The sequence below is a fragment of the Pimephales promelas genome, chromosome 25 (assembly GCF_988280905.1).
Source record: "Pimephales promelas chromosome 25, fPimPro1.hap1.1, whole genome shotgun sequence".
Classification (NCBI taxonomy): domain Eukaryota; kingdom Metazoa; phylum Chordata; class Actinopteri; order Cypriniformes; family Leuciscidae; genus Pimephales; species Pimephales promelas.
Genome location: NC_142793.1, coordinates 23,720,314 through 23,740,081, shown reverse-complemented (window position 1 = coordinate 23,740,081; position 19,768 = coordinate 23,720,314). Strand labels below are relative to the sequence as shown.

The window sequence follows — 19,768 nt, the reverse complement described above, 5'->3', positions numbered from 1 at the left end:
GATGGGTTGATGATGTTAGACATTGGCCTCCAGTCACAGATGAAGGTACAAACGATCTTACAGATTATTTATGAAAATAGCTTGGCAAGCAAGCTAGGCTAACGTTTGCTACCGAGGAAACTAAAAAAAGATCTGTCCATTTGGCAACAATAAATAAATAAATGAAATCAAATAAACAATTTCATGTTTTTCATTTGTGTCCATTATTTATCTCATTTTCACATTGCAACGGGCATGGGTAAGGTAACGTTACAGCTAGAAAGTATGTATAATATCGACCAACTACTGTTTTTAAACCATGGAAAGAAGTCAATATAACAGCAGGAGAACAATTATGTCACATAACGTTACATTCAGCTCAGGAAAGCCATTTAATGACCATAGCATGTAAATTGAATAGAAAAAATAACAAGAGAGGAGATTTTGCTGATCACTATATCACACATTTATTATATATTTTTACTTATGTCATTAAATAATTGTTATTATACGCGAATGTCCGCGTCTTGTACTCGCCCAGGAAATCTGTGTAAACCGTACGGCACCAGACAGGGGCAGTCGACCCGGGGTATTCACAATGTTTTCGCTTCAAAATTGAAATTTTACTGCCACCATTAAAACAATTTATAACGGAAACTGTTTACCCACTCGACATTATACAAGGGCTAACGTTGTAACGTTAGTGACAGTCGTAAACCGCGAGCTGTTTATTCCAGTGGACGCAAGTTGCAACTAAAACAATAGGAGGCAATGGCGCAACGCTACCCAGCAACAGCTCAGTAATGGCGCCCGCTTACTTCCGGTAGTTTCGCCGGATTCGTCTATATGTGTGTGTAGTGTGTATAATTAATTTGTATATATAGATACCCACACATGCATGTATATATTTAAGAAATATGTGCATGTATATATTTTATATATATTTATTCACAATTAATATTATATATAAATATAAATATTTGATATATTAATAACACATTTTTCTTTTTGGATACGATTAATCGCAACTTTTATTTTGGATACGATTAATCGCGATTAATCGTTGCCCATCCCTACTGTCAACTAACATAAACAAACAATGAATGACTGTATTTTTATTAACTTGCGTTAACAAAGATTAATAAATACTGTAACAAATGTAGGTGACAGTGTCCTTGTTACATATGTTACATGTACTCACAATAGTAAAAACAGTAAATTATGCATAATTACACGCAACTAACCCAAACCCTATAGTAAGCACATGTTTTTACTCAGTACTTAGATATATAATTGCACTGTAAAAATGACAGCTTAAAATAAAGTGTAACCCAAATGTATTTCTCATGTCACATTAACTAATGAACCTTATTGTGAAGTGTTACCGACTCCTCTCTCTGGGGTTAAAGGTCACGACTTCTGCGCCGAGGACAACATGTGCGCGGAGAACTCGGCCTGCGTGAACTTGGACGCCGGCGCCAGTTGCAACTGCAAGAACGGCTTTCGGCCGCTACGCGAGGACGGCGCTTTCTGCGAAGGTGAGCCGTCAATCAACCGGGGGGCGTTTCCCGTAATAATCATACGTCACATTTATTTAGCGCTTTCCTGAGTACTCAAAGCGCTTTACAGAACACACAACCAGTGTTGGGTAGGTTACTCTTAATTACTAGTTACTAATCACCTCTTCAACAATGTAATTAGATTACTGTACTAATTACTCTCTCTTAATTACTTTCAAAATCCCATATCAATCTCAACCAGCTGAATAATACAAGGATAGACATGATTCTGTTTTAATTCTTTCTAGGCTTGCCGCGATAGACGGTGTTGACGGTGTTACCGGTTTTAAGCCCCATCACCGGTGACATCACTTTCCCACCGTGACACCGCAATGTCTTGACTTTTTTTTTTAAAGTATTCGTTTTTGCTAAAATATTTATTTGAATTAATTAAAAATTATAATTTTCAATTATTTAGTTCTGAAGAGAGCATTATAATTAAAAATGAACTGCGCAACGCGTGCCGTCACGTCACAGATCAGCAAGCATCAGGATTCCATTTAGCACGTGTGGAGACGAGAACGAGTCAAATTACAGAAAAGCAAGATAATGGCGGAAGATTTGGTGTCAAAACGCAATGCAAAAGCGCCTGTTTGGCAATATTTTGGCCAATATATATATTAATGTTAATAAATGCCAATTTATAGTGTTTTACTTTTTTTTAGAGTGCATTTATGTAGGCTAAGGTCCTTTTTAAAGTTTTTATTTTATATTCGTCTCTTTTTATTTGGTTTTATCTTATTTAAACTTTGTGTAATTTATTTAGGCCTATTTTATTTTCTTATTCGTTAATAAACGTTTTATGGTTCTTATTTGTTTGGGCCCACATTTTGCCGATTTTCACTTTTTTCAGCCTATGCATGGGGTTATTTTTATTCGTTCGTTATGCTAATAAAAGTCTATAAATAAAAGTTGTATTATCAGCGAGTTGTTTTTTTGTCCATTCAAGCAATTGACGCTTATTTCGAAAGTGAAAGTATAACGCGCACGCATTTAAAAGCTATTTAACCCCCCCGCCCTGCCCTCCACGGTGACACCGGGATTACCGGTGTTGTCACACGTCGATTAACCGGTGGGAAATTTTCCTCACCGCGGCAACCCTAATTCTTTCAAGTAAATACTATAAAATTGCACGAATTATCTTTAAACAGACCAAGGTGGAGAAGGTTACATTATAAAAACATACTTTTTAGCATCAGACAATACATTTTGATGTTAAACCCACTATTTTTTTATGTCTGATCTCATGACATTTCACACTTTTTTTACAACTTTGCGGTCGTAATATTTAGACACCTCATAAAATGCATGCGAATCGCTGTGAGATCGGATTGATCTATACACAGTATTTACCTCAATTACATCAGAAGTAACTGTAATTAAATTACAGATAAATGAAGAGTAATCCCTTACTTTATATTTTCAAGGGAAAAGTAATTAAATTACAGTAACTAATTACTTAGTAATTAGTTACACCCAACACTGCACCGAGTGATGAAGCCAATCAGTGTATATGTGGGGATGATTAGGAGGCCGTGATGGACAGAAGTTACACCTCTACTCTTTTTCCAAAGGACATCCTGGGATTTTTAATGACCACAGAGAGTCTCGGTTTAAGGACGGGTCATCACACACACTGCCGTAACCCGCTGCTTCACTATCATCCACTAGCGAGTCACGACTGTCTCCCGAAACCATATCGTCCCAAATTGGTCATCATAATAATAACTACTGTTAATGACTCTGCATGAGATGGAATTAACGCGAGATGTTTTGCTATCAATCCCAGACAAAACACATACCTCTGCGATGCTGTCGCTCACACACACTCCTCCGCGATGCTGCTTGCGTATGTTCGTTGTAACGATGGTTTCGGGGAAACACCGACTGAACGATGAAACTCGCCCCTGGTCAGCTGATCTGATAGTCCGCTCCTTTTCCAGGCCGTGTTTCTGCAGAACACGCGTGACATTTACATGCGCTCACACTGCGGGAAATGAATCATAATTACAGAAAGATGAGGAACAGGAATTTAGCCACCGGCTAGTTTTAATATTCCTGGATATACATTATTGTTCTAGGACATGTGTATAATGGCTTTTCATGTGATAATTGGATTGGAAAATGCTGCAGAATCAACTGTTGACATAAAATAGGTCATCATTAAAGAAGCAAATGCTTCCAATAGGACGCTAATGTTAGCCAACATGTAATATGTGATAATTTTGTATACATATGAAGAGTTCAGATGCAAAAGCCTCTAAATGCCATTTGAAATTTTCTTCTAAAATGATCATTTTTATCAATCTTGTATATTTAAGTTCAGTAATTTCACTTAAATGGCAATGAAGATTACCTATTAATTGTTATTTAAGTGAAATTACTGAACTTAAATATACAAGCTTGAAAAAAATGACCATTCTAGAAGAAAATTTCAAATGGCACTTAGAGGCTTTTGCATCTGAACTCTTCATATATAGATATTTACAGTATATATATATACTGTAAATATCTGTATATGCACTGTAAAAAGTAATCTATAGAATTTACCCAAAAAATGTGAGGTAACAATTTGCATTGACTTTGGTGGGGTACATTTAATCCATATTAGTGAGTATAAACTATCTGAAGTAAAAAGCTATTAAATACTTGCATAAATTGGGTAACAATTACCTCCATTTATCAACAGCTACTTACTCATTAAAATTAGGTAAAAATTATCTATTCAAATCAAAGCTAATTACTTATTCAGAGAAGGTAAAATGTACCCCCCCCCCCCCCCACCACAATAAAGACATTCACATGGTTCATCAGATCAATGTTTTTAATCCAAAAATTCATATGAAACACTCAAAATACAGTGCAGCACAATAACTTTACACAACATTTCAAGTAATGAACATGTTAACTCACTGGACTATCAAATGTTGTTTCAATAATGTTGGATAATAAAACATTGCTGTTTTAGGAGGAGGAGAGAGTAGAAAATGAAACTAGAAGCGAGGAGATCAGAGCAGTACTGGAAGAAGTCCAATCACATTTTGTTGTATCTAAACTCTGTGATTCCATTACTTGGTTTCCCTCGATCACAATAGACAAATCTGGATCCTCCTCAGCCATGACATTGTGCTTCACAATCACCTTCATGTTTTTGTCTGTGTAGTCCTCACATTCCTACATGTAAAAAACAAACAAAAAGCATGCACATTTTTATTTAATGTAAGATGCTGTTTCAATATATTTCAGTTTATCTAAAAGGAGAGCAGAGGGGGAGTGGAAGGCAAAAGGAGAAGGTGGATACAAGAAGAGAGGAGGATCCTTTGAGTTAATCAAAAATCTGTTATGAATATGACATACCTGGTAGTAATGGAAAAGATCTTCTTGATTTTCACCAAGGTAGTCTTGTCTTTAATGAGGCAGCAGACAACAGCATCTCATGTTTCTCAATGTTCTGTGTCTGTAGGGAGATACAATTTAGTGATGTTAGAATGTTAGCGAAGTGGGGAGTGATTTACATATACTAAGACCGAATTACGGCCCTGCAACAGACTGGCGACCTATCCAGAATGAACACTGCCCCTTCACCTGATAAATGCTGGGTTGATAAATGCCGAATTCACACATTGATGTTAAAAGGTTTAAGTTGGTAAGGAGCTCAACTTTGCGCACAACAAATCAATTGTTTACAAATTACTTTAGTTTTAATTCACTCATATCAATAATTACATATTTGTGAAAAAATTAAATTACATACGTCATTTAAAGTGTCCAGCAGAGGACACATCTTGCAACCAGCTACTTCTCCTTTGGCGCGCATTAGCCGCAAAAGACCTCGTGAGTACTCATCAAGCTTCCGTGTGAATGTCTCCTCCAAGGAATATGTTGTGATGCGTCTAAACTCCTCCTTGATCTAGGAAGTTAAATGACCAAAATTTACATTTTAAATTAAAGACCAGCTCTCATAGTATTCACATGAATGTATACTAGTGGTAAGTAAAAATTACAAGAAATTCTCACCTGAGCTTCAGTGAATAATGCTGGCCACTTTAGAATAAACACACCCACAGAGGGGCTGAGGCTGACCACTTCAATTTCTTTGATCCGTTTTCACTTCTGTTGACACTGTAGGCTATCAACTGTAAATTAAAAAAAGAAACATTTCAGTAAACATCCTATTAAAAAAAAAAAACATAAATCTAACAGCTATATATGGCAGGTGCATTCTGAGGGTTAGGTAGCATGTTAGCTTAGCACACATCAATACACTACAATTTATGAGATTATAAAACCATGTTTTTGCTCCAAAATTACTTTATAATGCATGTCGATTGCTTTAAATAACCTTCTGTGATCTGACTTGGCTTCGGATAAAAAAACCGGACATAAAATATTGTATTTTATAGTATTCTGGACTATCAAGATTATATCGATTAACATTAACTTACATTATAAATGTAATATATTATGAAGTTATCTGCATGGCTTGAAGAACACAAATAATGCGTCATATATCGTTGCAATCATGTTATCTGCAAGTATTCAGCGATCTTTGGAAACTTTGTTGTGGTTTCAGGTGTCACAGGTCATGTGGCTCTTCTTCGTGATATAGTAGCGTTATAAATTATGTGCACACGACGCCCGCCGGCTGCCAGTGTGTATTGAAAACACACTACATCCGAGGAGTATCCAGCGCTATGATTACATCGGCCCATTTTGGTGTATTCAATAAATATAATTCCTCTAACGTTATACATAAATCTGACAGAAACCTATGATAATCAATAAATATTTCTCAGAATCTGCATATTTTTGAGCTGAAAGCACTTGTTTGGTCGAGCTCTGTCATGACGACGACAGAGGTATTTATGAATGGGAGCGGATGAATGACGCACATAATTCATATTAAAAACGCCATCGACTGTTTTTTATTGCATACTCCTGAAATTAATTAATATGGTCACTATAAGTTTCTCAGAAACAGTGGTCAAATACTGAAACCTGAGTCTTATATATGTTTAATAATGTATAATTTGTCAAGGTAATCACATTAAATCTGATAGTAACTTTGAAATCTGTGCCCAACGGCCGACCATCGGCTTGATGTGTTCCGCCATGGTGACGCCATCGACAGATTCAAACTTTAATTTCAAGTAATGACATGTTAAACAAACGAAAGCCCAATAAAAGCGAAGTGTAATGTCTCATAATTAAAAATATATATATGCACTCCTATGTTAATAGCTTACCTTCACTTCTGCTGTTCGATGGCAGCCAGAGAGAGGATCCAGCGTCGCCCACACTCACTCAAAAAGAAACCGCGGGCCTACGCATGCGCAATTTAAAGCAAAAAACTCACGTTTTGGGGGTATATTTTACTCCATTTTTCTATGTGATGATTCTTACTGTTGATGAATGGGTAGCATATGTAGAATTTACCCATTACTTTAGGATTCGTTGGCTGCCTGCAATAATCATGTACATTTTATATGGTTTCCACAGATTATATTTACCACTCGACAAAATCACTTTTTTCAGTGTGTATATGAAGAGTTCAGATGCAAAAGCCTCTAAGTGCCATTTGAAATTTTCTTCTTTAATGATGATTTTTATCAAGCTTGTATATTTAAGTTCAGTGATTTCACTTAAATGGCAATGATAATTACCTATTAATTGTTATTTAAGTGAAATTACTGAACTTAAATATACAAGTTTGATCAAAATCATCATTAAAGAAGAAAATTTCATATGGCATTTAGAGGCTTTTGCATCTGAACTCTTCATAGATATATTGTATATATATACACATATATAGATATATCACACACACACACACGCATATATTGTGTGTGTATTTTTATTTGATTTTACTACTTTAGGGATTGCTAAATTGTTGGTAATAGTGTTATAATATTAATACGCTATTAACATATTCTAAATTACTGATAAAATAAATGTAATAAATAAAAACAAAAATTTTCCGACCGTCACGTTTACGCGAGTCGGCGCTGAAACAGTAAAGTTTCATGTATACATTCATGAACAAATCACTGTGTGAATATGAAATCAAAACGATATATTGATGCTTTTCTCATCTAGAAAGCACAAAATAATCTGTCAGACTGATATGCGACTAGTTTGACTAATTAATCATTGTATCTTGTGATTCCATAATGTATTCAGTGACATTTGTGAATTGATTGACAGCTCTAAAAATAAAGAATTCTCCCTTATCTGTGTTCTTTTTCACGCTCATGACTAATTAACCAAGCGGCATTATTGATGCACGACTAGGATCCGTCAGATTCCTCTCTTGCTTTGGCATCTTAATTGGCTGCCATTGCGTTGGGGTGTGTGAGTAAGTCATCAATGTCTTTCCCCTCCACCTTCCTCATCCTCCTTTCCCCTCTCAAAGCCGAGGGAGCCGAGCTTCGGATGGCCTACTTTTGTTGAATGTCTAATGACTCCGGCTGTGTTTCTGGGGACCTCACCTCCCCGCACATCAGTCGGATCTCTAATGAAACCTGTTCATCTCGCCGGCTAAAAATAAACCCGCGCGGATGACCCAGCCGGTGCTCACGTGCTCGGCCGGGCAGGTAATTATCAAAGACTAGGCGGATGTGAATAATTAAAGATGCTATCAGACACGCATGCTTAAAGCGAGTTCGACGCGCGGTTCTTCCTAAACATTCCCGCGGGACTTCGTTTATGTGAAGGACTCGGGGAAAAATCGAAAGTATGTGACGTTTACGCTCCCGAGAGTCTCTCTTGCGTTCAGCGACACATGGAAATAATGCTTATACAATGTTCAGGGTCACAGCGAGGGAGACGTTCAGGAGTGTGTGTTTCCCGTTTAACACCATAACTCGCTCTGTCTCCGAGTAACGACTGTCTCCCGCAAATTGGTCGTTCACGTTTTCATTGCGTTTCCACGTTGGTTAATGATGTCACGCAGATGGAGGAGTAATAACTACGGTTAATTAATCTGTTTGAGATCTAATTAACACGAGATGTTTTGCTATTAATCACGCACATGGCATCTGTGGACTATTTCTCATGTTATTTTTCTCATCGGCTTGTTCGTACACGCTAGAGCTCTTGCGCGACTTGTTGAACTGCTGATAGCGGCAGAACTCGCGACCAGCGATGTTTTTGGGAAACTCACCCCTGGACGTTGTCTGATCTAGTTTGACGCTCCGACGGGAAGGGGGACAGCGAGAGTTGAAATCAAAGCACGGATGTGTTTTGAAATAGAAAGGAACAATAAAAAAAGGCCATGTGTAACCCAGAAACGTTGGCTGGTGAGACGGATACACCAGCAGTGTCCCACTTCCACACTCATTTGTCACCTCTTTCTTTTTAACCTTGCTGGTCAGGATGAAACACCTGGCGCTGAGGTTTCCATCATTACCTGGAGGAGAATATCTGCCTTTAGTGTCATAAAGTGTCATAGTGTCATAAAACATTTGCAAATTCTGGTTGTTTAATACAATAAACGTTGTTTTCACAGCTGGGCGGGATGAATGAAATCATGGAGATATTAGAATCTCGTTTTTTTGCTAGAAATTTAATTACAAATGATCAAAATATGGTAATGCATATTTTTTGTATAATACTCATGTAAATGAAATACTTTAGAAGTTTTACTTTAAAGTTGCTTCATCTTATTTGATTATTTTCTTATAAATTTAGATCTTGGAGATTATATATATATATATATATATATATATATATAAATTCACATTAATTTATATTAATAAATGTGTATTTATTGATGGATTTTAATTTATTTCACATGTATTTAAATATAAAAAATTAATTAATTTTAATACATATAAAAGATTTTAATAAACATATTTAATATCGTTTTAAACTGTTTATAATTAATTTATTTACATTCACATTATAACAGTTTAAACAAATGTAATGTCAAATATATAATATTTATAAATAAACAAGCAAATAACCATATATATTTATGAAGTGAAAAGGCTAGCTTTAATCGGCCGATACCGATTATTGACCGATATATCGGTGCATCTCTAATATATATAATAGGGATGTGCATCTCCATAGCTGAGGCCGATGCTATACGCATCTCGATGCATAGCCAACGATACGACACATTAAAGATACATATAAGCAGCTACTGATGCGATGCGATGCGATACGATTCACTACTATTGCGATGCGATTCAATGTAATACGATGCAATGGAGAAAAATATGATGCCATTGAAACAATCTAAGGATGCTCTGGGATAAAGAAATGTTCCGTAACTTTCGGCTCTCCAGTACGAATTTTACGAGGTGGCTAATTCGTAACAATTCGTATGACCTCACTCGTACGAATTAGTACGATTTTGCTAAATTGTACATATTTTACGAATTAGCCAATTCGTATGAATTCGTACGAATGACCTACCCCTGGCCCCGCCCCTAAACATAACCGTCACGTGGGTTTAGACAAATCGTACAAATTCGTACGAGTGAGGTCGTATGAATTAGTACGAATTAGCCACTTTTGAATCACTCGTACGAATTGGTCGTGAGATAGCCTAGCATATTTACGTAGCAGCGCCAGCAGTGATGAGAGAACGCGCTTGAGCAATAGTTCAGAAATGAGAAATCAACTTACTGTCTATGGAACTCAATCTAGTCGAACTGGACGCGCGAATGAGACGAAATCGCGTCTAACGCGCCGCAGGACCTCCAGACCCGTGTCAACACGTCTTTACATTGACTTAACATGGAAATCACCCGCTACAGATGCTCTATCCGCGTTCAGTGTGAACGCATCAGTCACATGATCAAATATTTTCACTTCATAATTCATTTAATATTTTAATTAAAATTTTTATATGTATATATATTTTTTATTTATATACTTTTATGTAAATTCTTTATATTTATTAAGGTTTATTTAAAAGTTGCTAGTAAATTAGCCTAATAATTTATAGAGAGAGAGAGATTGGTGAGACATATTTGAAGTTGAAACACACGTCAAAAATCAGGCCGTATGTAATATCATCAAATCACCTGATATTAAACCCATGATGTTGTTGTGGAATTTCTTCTAGTTACTGAAACTCCCCAAACACCACAAGGCGCAACTTTCCCGTCGTAGTCTCGCGATCTCCAGCATCCGGAGATTCAGAAACACGTTTCCTTTTTTCATTATGCAGACGGAGTCTCTCTCAAGAAGCGCTACATGGTTCTTTAAAGGCGTCATGAGCATTGGCAAGATAAAAATAGCGCACGTCTGTGCTGATGAGATCAGTCCCGTTTCAATATTTCATGCGTGATGTTGTAGGGCGTGAGCTCGAGGGAATACTGAACTGTTTCCTACAGCTTCTCTTTCACACACACACACACGCCCAGCTCCTGTAGAAAAGCCTGTTCTCAGCGCGATTCACGCTGCTCTGGCGCATAATAAAGGTTTCAGTCATGAGAGAGAGAGAGAGACTGAAGGGCGAAGAGTGTCCTCATTATACCAGACCGAGACGGAGCCGTTTAATGCTTTTCACTGGGAGTTACAGTAGATAAGAAGCTGCTTTTATTTGATCAAAAATATGAAAAAATTGTGAAATATTATTATAATGTAAATCAGCTGTTCTCTATGTGAATATATAGTAAAGTGTCATTTATTCCTGCATTTTCAGCATCATTACTCCAGTCTTCAGGGTCACATGATCGTTTTTAAAACAACTGCGATGATTAAAAGAAGGTTCTGTCGTAGATCTGCTGTGTTTCTCACATGATCAATCCATTCAAACCCCGCAGAATCGCTGGATGTCCTTGACGCTGTGAAGGCTCGAGTTCACCTTGTTAATTTGCAGTTATTCAAGCCATTTAAATGAGATATATCAAAAGCAGCATGTACATTAACTGACAGGCTGATTGCGGCATGAACTCGTGCACGATGTCATTTCCTGCAGGTCTGCGCAGGAAATGACTGTAGGTGATCGGGGGTAATTGGCGCTGACTGTAAAAGAGCAGTTGAATCCCAAACGTAATTAGACGAGATGAGAGTGACGGCTGAACCTGACGCTTAGGAAGATTGTAGGGCTGAACACCCGGAAACAGTCAGAATAGAGAGCAGATTTTTTATCTTCATCTTTCTTTAGTGAGTAATTTTGCTGTTTGAGCATGAAAACATCCAGTTTTTATCTATAACAGCCTCGATTTTAGTCTTGAGTTTCTTCCCGAACGAACCCGTCACTATATTTATGACTCATTTAAAACGCAGATTAAAGGGGCGTGGCCTGGTTGAGTTAGTTAGTAGTGCATTAAACTGGCGGTTATGGAAAGGGGCGGGGCATTTCACAAACACACAATCATAATACACTGCTCTAGCTGACCAATCAGAGCAGAGTGTGCTTTTAAGGATGAGGGGCTTCATAGAGACAGGAAGTAAACTGAGCGTTACTGACAGACTGGGAAAAGAGGAGCCGCAACAATGGAGAATATGAGGAAAATAATCAACATTCAAAACCTGGAAAAATACAAATCTGCCCCTCTATGGGACTTTAGAGGGGTGTCCTGACTTATGCACCCTGTATTTTAAGGAAGAAAGTTTATTAATTTATGATATATTATTCATTTACAAAGATATTTTTCCTCATTTTTTTAATTAAGGCATTAAAGTAGTTCACTTAAAAAAAAAAAAAAAACTTTTGCTGATAATTTACTCACCCCCGTGTCATCCAAGATGTCCCCATGTCTTTCTTTCTTCAGTCGAAAAGAAATTACGGTTTTTGATGAAAACATTCCAGGATTTTTCTCCATATAATGGACTTCATTGGGAACCAAACGGTTCAAGGTCCAAATGAAAGTTTCAGTGCAGCTTCAAAGGGTGTTAAACGACACCAGACGATGAAAAAGGGTCTTATCTAGCGAAACGATTGCTCATTTAAAAGAAATGTAGTCAAATGCTCGCCTTGCTCTGTTCTGTGATGAGCATTCGTGACTCTCCTGTTTATCAAAATGAACGAATCTTTTTTCGAGTCACGACTCGAAGGGTCCTAGATAAGACCCTTATTCATCGTCTGGTGTCGTTTAAAGCTCTTTGAAGCTGCAATGAAACTCTCATCAAGTTGCTATTGCTTTCTTTCATAGTCATAGTCTATTCATAGTCCAATCCGCCTTAAACCGGTTGGTTTAAATCTGGTTTTTGCTGCTCAACCAGTTTAGACCAGCTAAAAAACCATCTACTGTTCTCCATCTAGCATCTTAAACCGAATTTATCTCTTTTTTCCTCCCTGAACTCCAGACTTCTGCGGTGTAAATGGGAATTGATCACCATGTGGGATTGTCGGAGAGCTGCGGTCTGATGACAAACGAGAGGCTGTTGTCAGTCTATTCTCATTGGGTCTCGTGGGACGGGAATCACCCGCTCTACGAGTCGCACAGCTTCGTTTTCTGTTAAAAGAGCGCTTTATAAGAGGCAAAACAATTCATTAGGATTAATACGGCCTGCCAGAGTCTATTCGTTCTCGCCGCGGCGCCGGGAAGTTTATTCACTTTATTGCTCTTGCCTCCGAATGCCAGAGAAGCTCTTCAGATAGTGGCGTGATTTATTGGCTGTGAGAGTGAGTTAATGAGACTATAGTCACGCTTTCAGAGGACTAGTCGTCAACGCCACCTTTTCATGTGTTTGTCGTTGTGCCAAACCTCATTAATTATTTAAGGTTTCTTCTGTGGGCCAGGAAGGACATTAGATCCTCTGCATGTGTTCGAGTGGGTCTTAATGACTGCAAACTGGATCATTAGTAGAAGCACCAAGTTGTTGAGAAACATCCTCTCAAATTAATAAATGACACTTGTTCTTAATGGCCATCGATTGAGAAAGAGCTGGAGCAGAAGGAGGGTGTAGTGGCATCACACTACTCATGGTAACTAGTCAAACCTTCATCCCATGAGTGCGACAAAAATCATGCTTTGGTAAATCATAATTATGAGAAGAAGAAGAAAAATCTAAATTCTGAGAATGAGTAAGTTGAATTTGACATACTAACTAAGTCATAAAAAGTTGAAATTAGAGCCCGACCGATAAAAGATTTTGAAGGCCGATACTGATACAAATATTTTTTGGTTTTAAAAGCCGATATTCCGATATATCGGCCGTTGTATATTTTTTAATTATTTCAGAAACGCGCAACAAAACATTTCCCTGACATTAGTTATTTGTAATTATTTGTGAGTTTTAACTAAAATAATATGATAATGCATTTTAAAAAGTCACAACAGAACAGACTGATGATCGTGGCGTTAGCTAGCTTTGTGGTTAGCTAGTCTATGATGAGCCATATGGATAACGTCATACCGCAAATTGTAAAACATATATTTTCAATATAACATGCCAAGGAGAGATGATGCGTCTCATTGCTATAACTGTGACGCGCTATTAAAGAAATACTTCAGTCACATTGTCAAAAGTTAAAAGGGCAGTCAGTCAACTACACTGTAACAATGTTACAAAACTATTACTAGCTAATTCCGCTTCACTCTCAGATTATTTAACAGCAGCAAAAGTGGACATGGTAGTCACAAATTTTGTCAAGCTTATTTGAGTTAATAGAACTGATGGGGATGTACTTTTAATTGTTATTCAACAATGTATGTATCGTGACCAACTCAACGAGTGTAGAGTGCCCCCTGGTGGACAAACTATACAACTCCAACACTCATGACATGGTTCAAGCGTGTTTCGTCCGTTTTTTTTTAATTTTTGAAATATTCATTTATCGGCCATTATAACTGCCGATACCGATAGTTTGGAAAATGCCTAATATCGGCCGATAATATCGACCTGCCGATATATCGGTCTGGCTCTAGTTGAAATTCTAACAAAAAGTTGAAGGTAAGATATAAAGAAATTATGACATTCTAAATCATTATTTTGACTTGTCATAATTATGAATTTTAAAGTAATAATTTCAACTTTTCATATAGTAAAAAGTTGAAATTATGACTTTAAAAAGTTGAAATTATGACAAAAAATTAGGACCAAGTGGACTTTGTCAATTTTAAGTCATAATTTGAATTTCATAATTTAAACTTGTCAATTTTTAAATTTAGTCATAATTTCAACTTGTAATGTATATTTTGACTTTTTAATCTCAAAAATTATGGATTTGAAGTTAGAAATTAAACCAATGTGTTTAAGTGTGTGTTTGTAAGTGTATGTGTGAGTGTGTGTGTGTGTTTCCGTGCAAGTTTGTGTGTAAGTGTGTGTGTCTCAGTGCGGTGCACCTGTGTTTGGGACGGCAGCCACAGATCTGTGGGAGGTGAATGGTTATTATTTTAGCACTGGGTCTGTCAGGCACACACACACACACACACACACACCGTGTGTTATCTTCCCACCGGCAGACAGACAGCACTGGAGCTGAGAGATAGAGCGAGACAGCAGGAGGAAAATAAGGCAGATAGAAAACACATAATGCCACCCACAGCATGAAGGCGTCTTGGCCCAAATGACACACAAACCAGCGCTTCTCTGGTGGGCCGTGACCTGAAATGGCAGATCTGTTCTGATGGGTCACGGCCAATGCTTAATGCAACCAGTGCAATACAATGAAAAATACAACTACACGTATAATCTTGAGATTAACAGTTCAAGTAGTACAATATATGCACCGCTTATCAACTATTAAAATATAATGTTTCAGCTCAAATCTCACAATCTTGCACCTATCTTGCACAACCACTGGTTGATAGTGTATTTTGAAGTTAATTTGGCCTATGCTATATTTGAACTGTTAGGTTACTGATATTATCATCAGACACACTGTTCATACGCTCTGGTTTACTGGCTTGTAATACCGTGGCTTAGATCGTTTATCTTGGCTGTTTATTCAATGCCTTGTTTACTCCTGTCAAGATCCTCGTCCACATTTACTCTGAAGCAGACCGTGTGTCTCCGTCAGCCCTGATTCATGAGCACTTAGATGTGATTAATTTCCCTTCGCTGCGGAGAACACAGAAGGAAATCCATCTTTTTTGGGGTTTTTTTGTCCTATTTCATTATCTCTCACACAAACGATGGCACATTCAACCTAGGCTCCTCCAATGCTAATGTGATGAAGAGGAAATCAGGAGTGAAGACACTCTATAGACCATTGAATTATTATTTTTTTTGACTTCTTTCTGTATGTCATAATTATGAGATTTAAAAAGTCAAAATTGTGAGTGAACGAGTAGAAATTGACCTTTTGTCATAATTTCAACTTGTCATGATTATGAATTACGACCTTTTAAGGCAAGGCGAGTTTATATATATATATATATATATATAGCACATTTCATACACTATTGCGATTCAAAGTGGTTTACAGAGATGACTTAAAATAACCACAAAATTAAGGCAAGGAAAATTAAAACAGATATATGATACAGGTATAAAAGGAAATAAATGATTAAAAAGATAATACATAGGTAAACTTCTCATCTGGCAAAACACTGGTGTATTATATTTTTTACAGCTGATTGTTTCCCATGTGGACTGTACTGTGTCTGCGGTGTTCTTTCGACGCGCCCCAAAAAAGTCAAAATTTAAACTTAAAAACATAACTTAAAATAAAAACTTATGTTAGATGAAATGATTCTGAAATAAAATAAAATGTAAAGGTACTTTCCTGTTATCCGGACCCCACGATGGCCTACCCCTAACCCCGCCCCTAAACCTACCCGTCACTGGGGTTAAGACCAATCAGGGATGACTTTAGTTCCTAAATGGTAAATGGTGGGATCCGGACCCCACGATGGCCTACCCCTAACCCCGCCCCTAAACCTACCCGTCACTGGGGTTAAGACCAATCAGGGACGATGGCCTACCCCTAACCCCGCCCCTAAACCTATCCATCACTGGGGTTAAGACCAATCAGGGATGACTTTAGTTCCTAAATGGTAAATGGTGGGATCCGGACCCCACGATGGCCTACCCCTAACCCCGCCCCTAAACCTACCCGTCACTGGGGTTAAGACCAATCAGGGATGACTTTAGTTCCTAAATGGTATATGGTAGGGTCCGGATAACAGGAAAGTACCAATGTAAATATTAGTTGAAAAACTTAAACTAAAAGAAAAGTAGCACTAAAACTAACTTTAACTTTGGGAATTAGCTGAAATAAAATATTTTCGTTTATTTTAATATTTTGTTTTATTTGAGTTAATGTTTATTTTATTTTTTAATGGTTATGTTTCAAGGTTTTAGTTTCAGTTAAATTAAGGCCCTGTTTACACGAGAACGCTCGCGGGTGAAAACGTAAAATTATTTTAACGGATGTGCCTTTCGTTTACACGGCGACGGCGTTTTTGGGGCTTAAAAACGCAAAAAAGTTAAACAACCCTCCAGAGTGGAAATCTTAAAAACGCTCCACCGCCGCGTTCCCGTGTAAACGGTAAAAACGCAAAAGTCTGCTTGACAGTGAAGGTTGTACGCAGGCGTGCGGACTTGGTGTTGTTGTGTGGCAGTGCTCCACATTGCCACCTAGCCGCCTGGAGTGCATACTACATTGAATATCACACACTTTTGCATTACGCGGATTTCCCACCTAAAACACTCGTCTAAACACTGAATAAAAAGTGAAAACGCTAACGTTTTCTCTTCAGAATCGTTTTCGTGTAAACATAGCCTAAATAAATAGACTAACTATAACAGTTAGAGTTGAGTAAAGGTTGTTTGATTCAGGAGTGTGTTCTGTAGGCATTGGATGCGAGTTCTTTCATTACTGTGGGATGATAATTCCTGGTTATTCCTCGAAATAACAGAAGAGGTTCTTTAACTAAACGAGTTACAGAAGAGAAGCAGCTGAGGTTATGCCGAAGGACGCGAGTTCGACGTAAATCGGGTTAAAGTTTCATTTGAAGTCCTGAGCCATAAAGCCATTTTGAATTCATCACAAATGCAGCAGTTCGGCTGGTGAAAATTCATAAGGCTTTTTATTAGATCTGTAAGTCTATGAGATTTGATTTAATACCTTTTATTTGATCTGGCTGCGATAAATTCAAGGAGTCATGACACATGAGTAGGGCGATCACTCTGCCCTCTGTTTCCTCCAAACTTTTCCCAGAAATGTCAAGGATTTCATCTAGTGGCGCATAATGCCTTTTTAAAAAGTCACAGAATTCATAATACAGACTCTTGAATCCAAGAGGAAAGTCCTTGATTTTTGCACATCTTTCAGTAATTTAAAGAATGGTGGTTGTTAACTCGATGAATAAATTAAAGCATAAATAACTTTATAAGCAGCCAATGTTGTCAGATAGATTCAAGGTGTTTAATGCAACGAGTTAAACTTAAAAAAACGTAAAAAATCTTGTTAAAACTAATGTCCGTCCATGTTGCACACGCCGTTTTATAGTTTTAAGGCAAACTAATCGAACTGATTCACCGAAACAAACAATTGATGGAATCAAAACAACTGATTCACAGAAATGATTCAAATCTTTAAGCATCTTTATTAATACAAGTCACAAGTGTGAAAGTGGATTCAAATCTTTGCTTCTGCAAATATTGCAAATATGCACTGTATCATTTAATGTACACTGTTAGAATAATTTTAAGTTTTAAATACAAAAGCGTTTTACAAGAAAATACAGTACTGTAATTGAACATTTCACACTTAATTTAATGTGTTAGTTGCCATTTCTTGTAATTATTTGTGAAATTTACTTGCAACTTCTGAGTAAAAATCAGTGTGTTCTTTTCTATTCAGTTGTTTTTAATACATTTTATTGAATCAATTTTTATTTCTACCTTTTATTGTTATTTTGATGGATCTTTTATGATTATTTTTAAGGTAGTTTTTCTGTAAAGCACTTTGAATGATCATTTCATGTATTTATTTGTATTACATTTTCATATTAATATTTAATATTTTTTTTCTTTTTGTCGTTAATTTTATTTCTTTTGATTATTTGAAATAATTGTATTTTCCACTTGTATGTAATTTATTTTATTTATTTTTAATAATTTTAATTCAATCTTAATGTCTTACTTTTCATTTCTTATGCAACTTTTATGATTATTTTTAAATACAATTTTATTCAAAACGCTTTGAATTTTCTTATATTTGATAAAAATGTATTTTTTATTTGTTATGCATCCTTTATGATTATTTTTTTTTACAATTTGATGCATTTATTTGTTCAAAATAAAGTTTCATTTCTCATGCATCTTTTATGATTCTTTAAAAAATCCGTTTTATGTAAAGCTCTTTGAATTACAGTTGCGTTTGAAATGTGATATATAAATACACTTGCCTTGGCAAATATTGAATATCTGCTAAATATTTGATATCTGGGCCCCATCATGGTAAACGTGTTTGACTGGCGGCTTCAAGCGAGCAGCGTTTCGATCATGCTGAAGTCTTGACTCTCTGCTGATCTGCTGTGTTTGTGCAGATATCGACGAGTGTGTGGAGGGGAGGCACTACTGCCGCGAGGACACGCAGTGTGTGAACACCGCCGGCTCCTTCATGTGCATCTGCCTCACCGGATTCATCCGTATCGATGATTACTCCTGTACAGGTGAGAAACTCAAATCAATCTCGGCCTTCACATGTTCATCCACAATGTCATTCACCTTTGATACAGCGCCTGGTTAAACGCTTCAACATGTAATCACACTATCCACACGAGATGATGCCTGAGGAGATGATATTTGTCTACTTCTATTCATTTACCTGTTCTATTAGATAAATATAAGACTCGACCAATCAGGGAGTCAAGGCAAACTAACCAATCACAGTGCGAGATGCATCATTTGACTTAACATTCACAAATACACTGAAAATATTTCTTAATGAAAATTAATTAGTTTCAATTACTTAAATAGTCGGATTTTTTATAAATATTATTTTAATGAGAATATTTTAATTGTTTAAACCAACGTTAAAAAAATATTTTAATGACTTAAATAGTTGGATTATATATATAGTATTTGTTTATATATTTACATATATTCATGTTTATTTAAATGTTTATTAAAAGTATTTATTTAATACTTTAATGATTTAAATATAGTATATCTATGTATATATAATATTTTTCAGTAGAATTAATGACTTTATAGTTAAATGTTAAACAGATAATATATACTGCGCTGTAAAAAATATTTATAACATTTTTTTCTTTTGTCAAATCAACTTGAATTATTTATGTCGTTCACATAACATAATATTTTGAGTTTCTTGTATTAACTCAATTTTTCATTTCAATGAACTTAAA

At 36.5% G+C, this 19,768-nt stretch overlaps 1 protein-coding gene and 1 long non-coding RNA gene across 3 annotated transcripts in view; one reads left to right on the top strand and one right to left on the bottom strand.

Annotated features, from left to right (window-relative positions):
- Positions 1-19,768, top strand: part of nell2a (neural EGFL like 2a) — a 96,693-nt gene that overhangs the window by 40,454 nt on the left and 36,471 nt on the right. Inside the window, exons 12-13 of the mRNA XM_039647932.2 lie at positions 1,389-1,517; positions 18,944-19,069. Coding sequence (XP_039503866.2) covers positions 1,389-1,517; positions 18,944-19,069 — 255 coding nt within the window. The remainder of the gene's footprint in view (positions 1-1,388; positions 1,518-18,943; positions 19,070-19,768) is intronic.
- LOC148965096 (uncharacterized) lies at positions 4,349-7,049 on the bottom strand. 2 transcript variants are annotated; one of them, XR_016150739.1, is made up of 5 exons: positions 6,785-7,049; positions 5,556-5,674; positions 5,293-5,448; positions 4,896-4,995; positions 4,349-4,712 (listed from the first exon to the last, which is right to left on the bottom strand). It is a non-coding gene; the product is annotated as an uncharacterized LOC148965096 (long non-coding RNA). The 2 variants fall into 2 exon arrangements; XR_016150737.1 differs by lacking the exon at positions 6,785-7,049 and adding an exon at positions 5,984-6,143.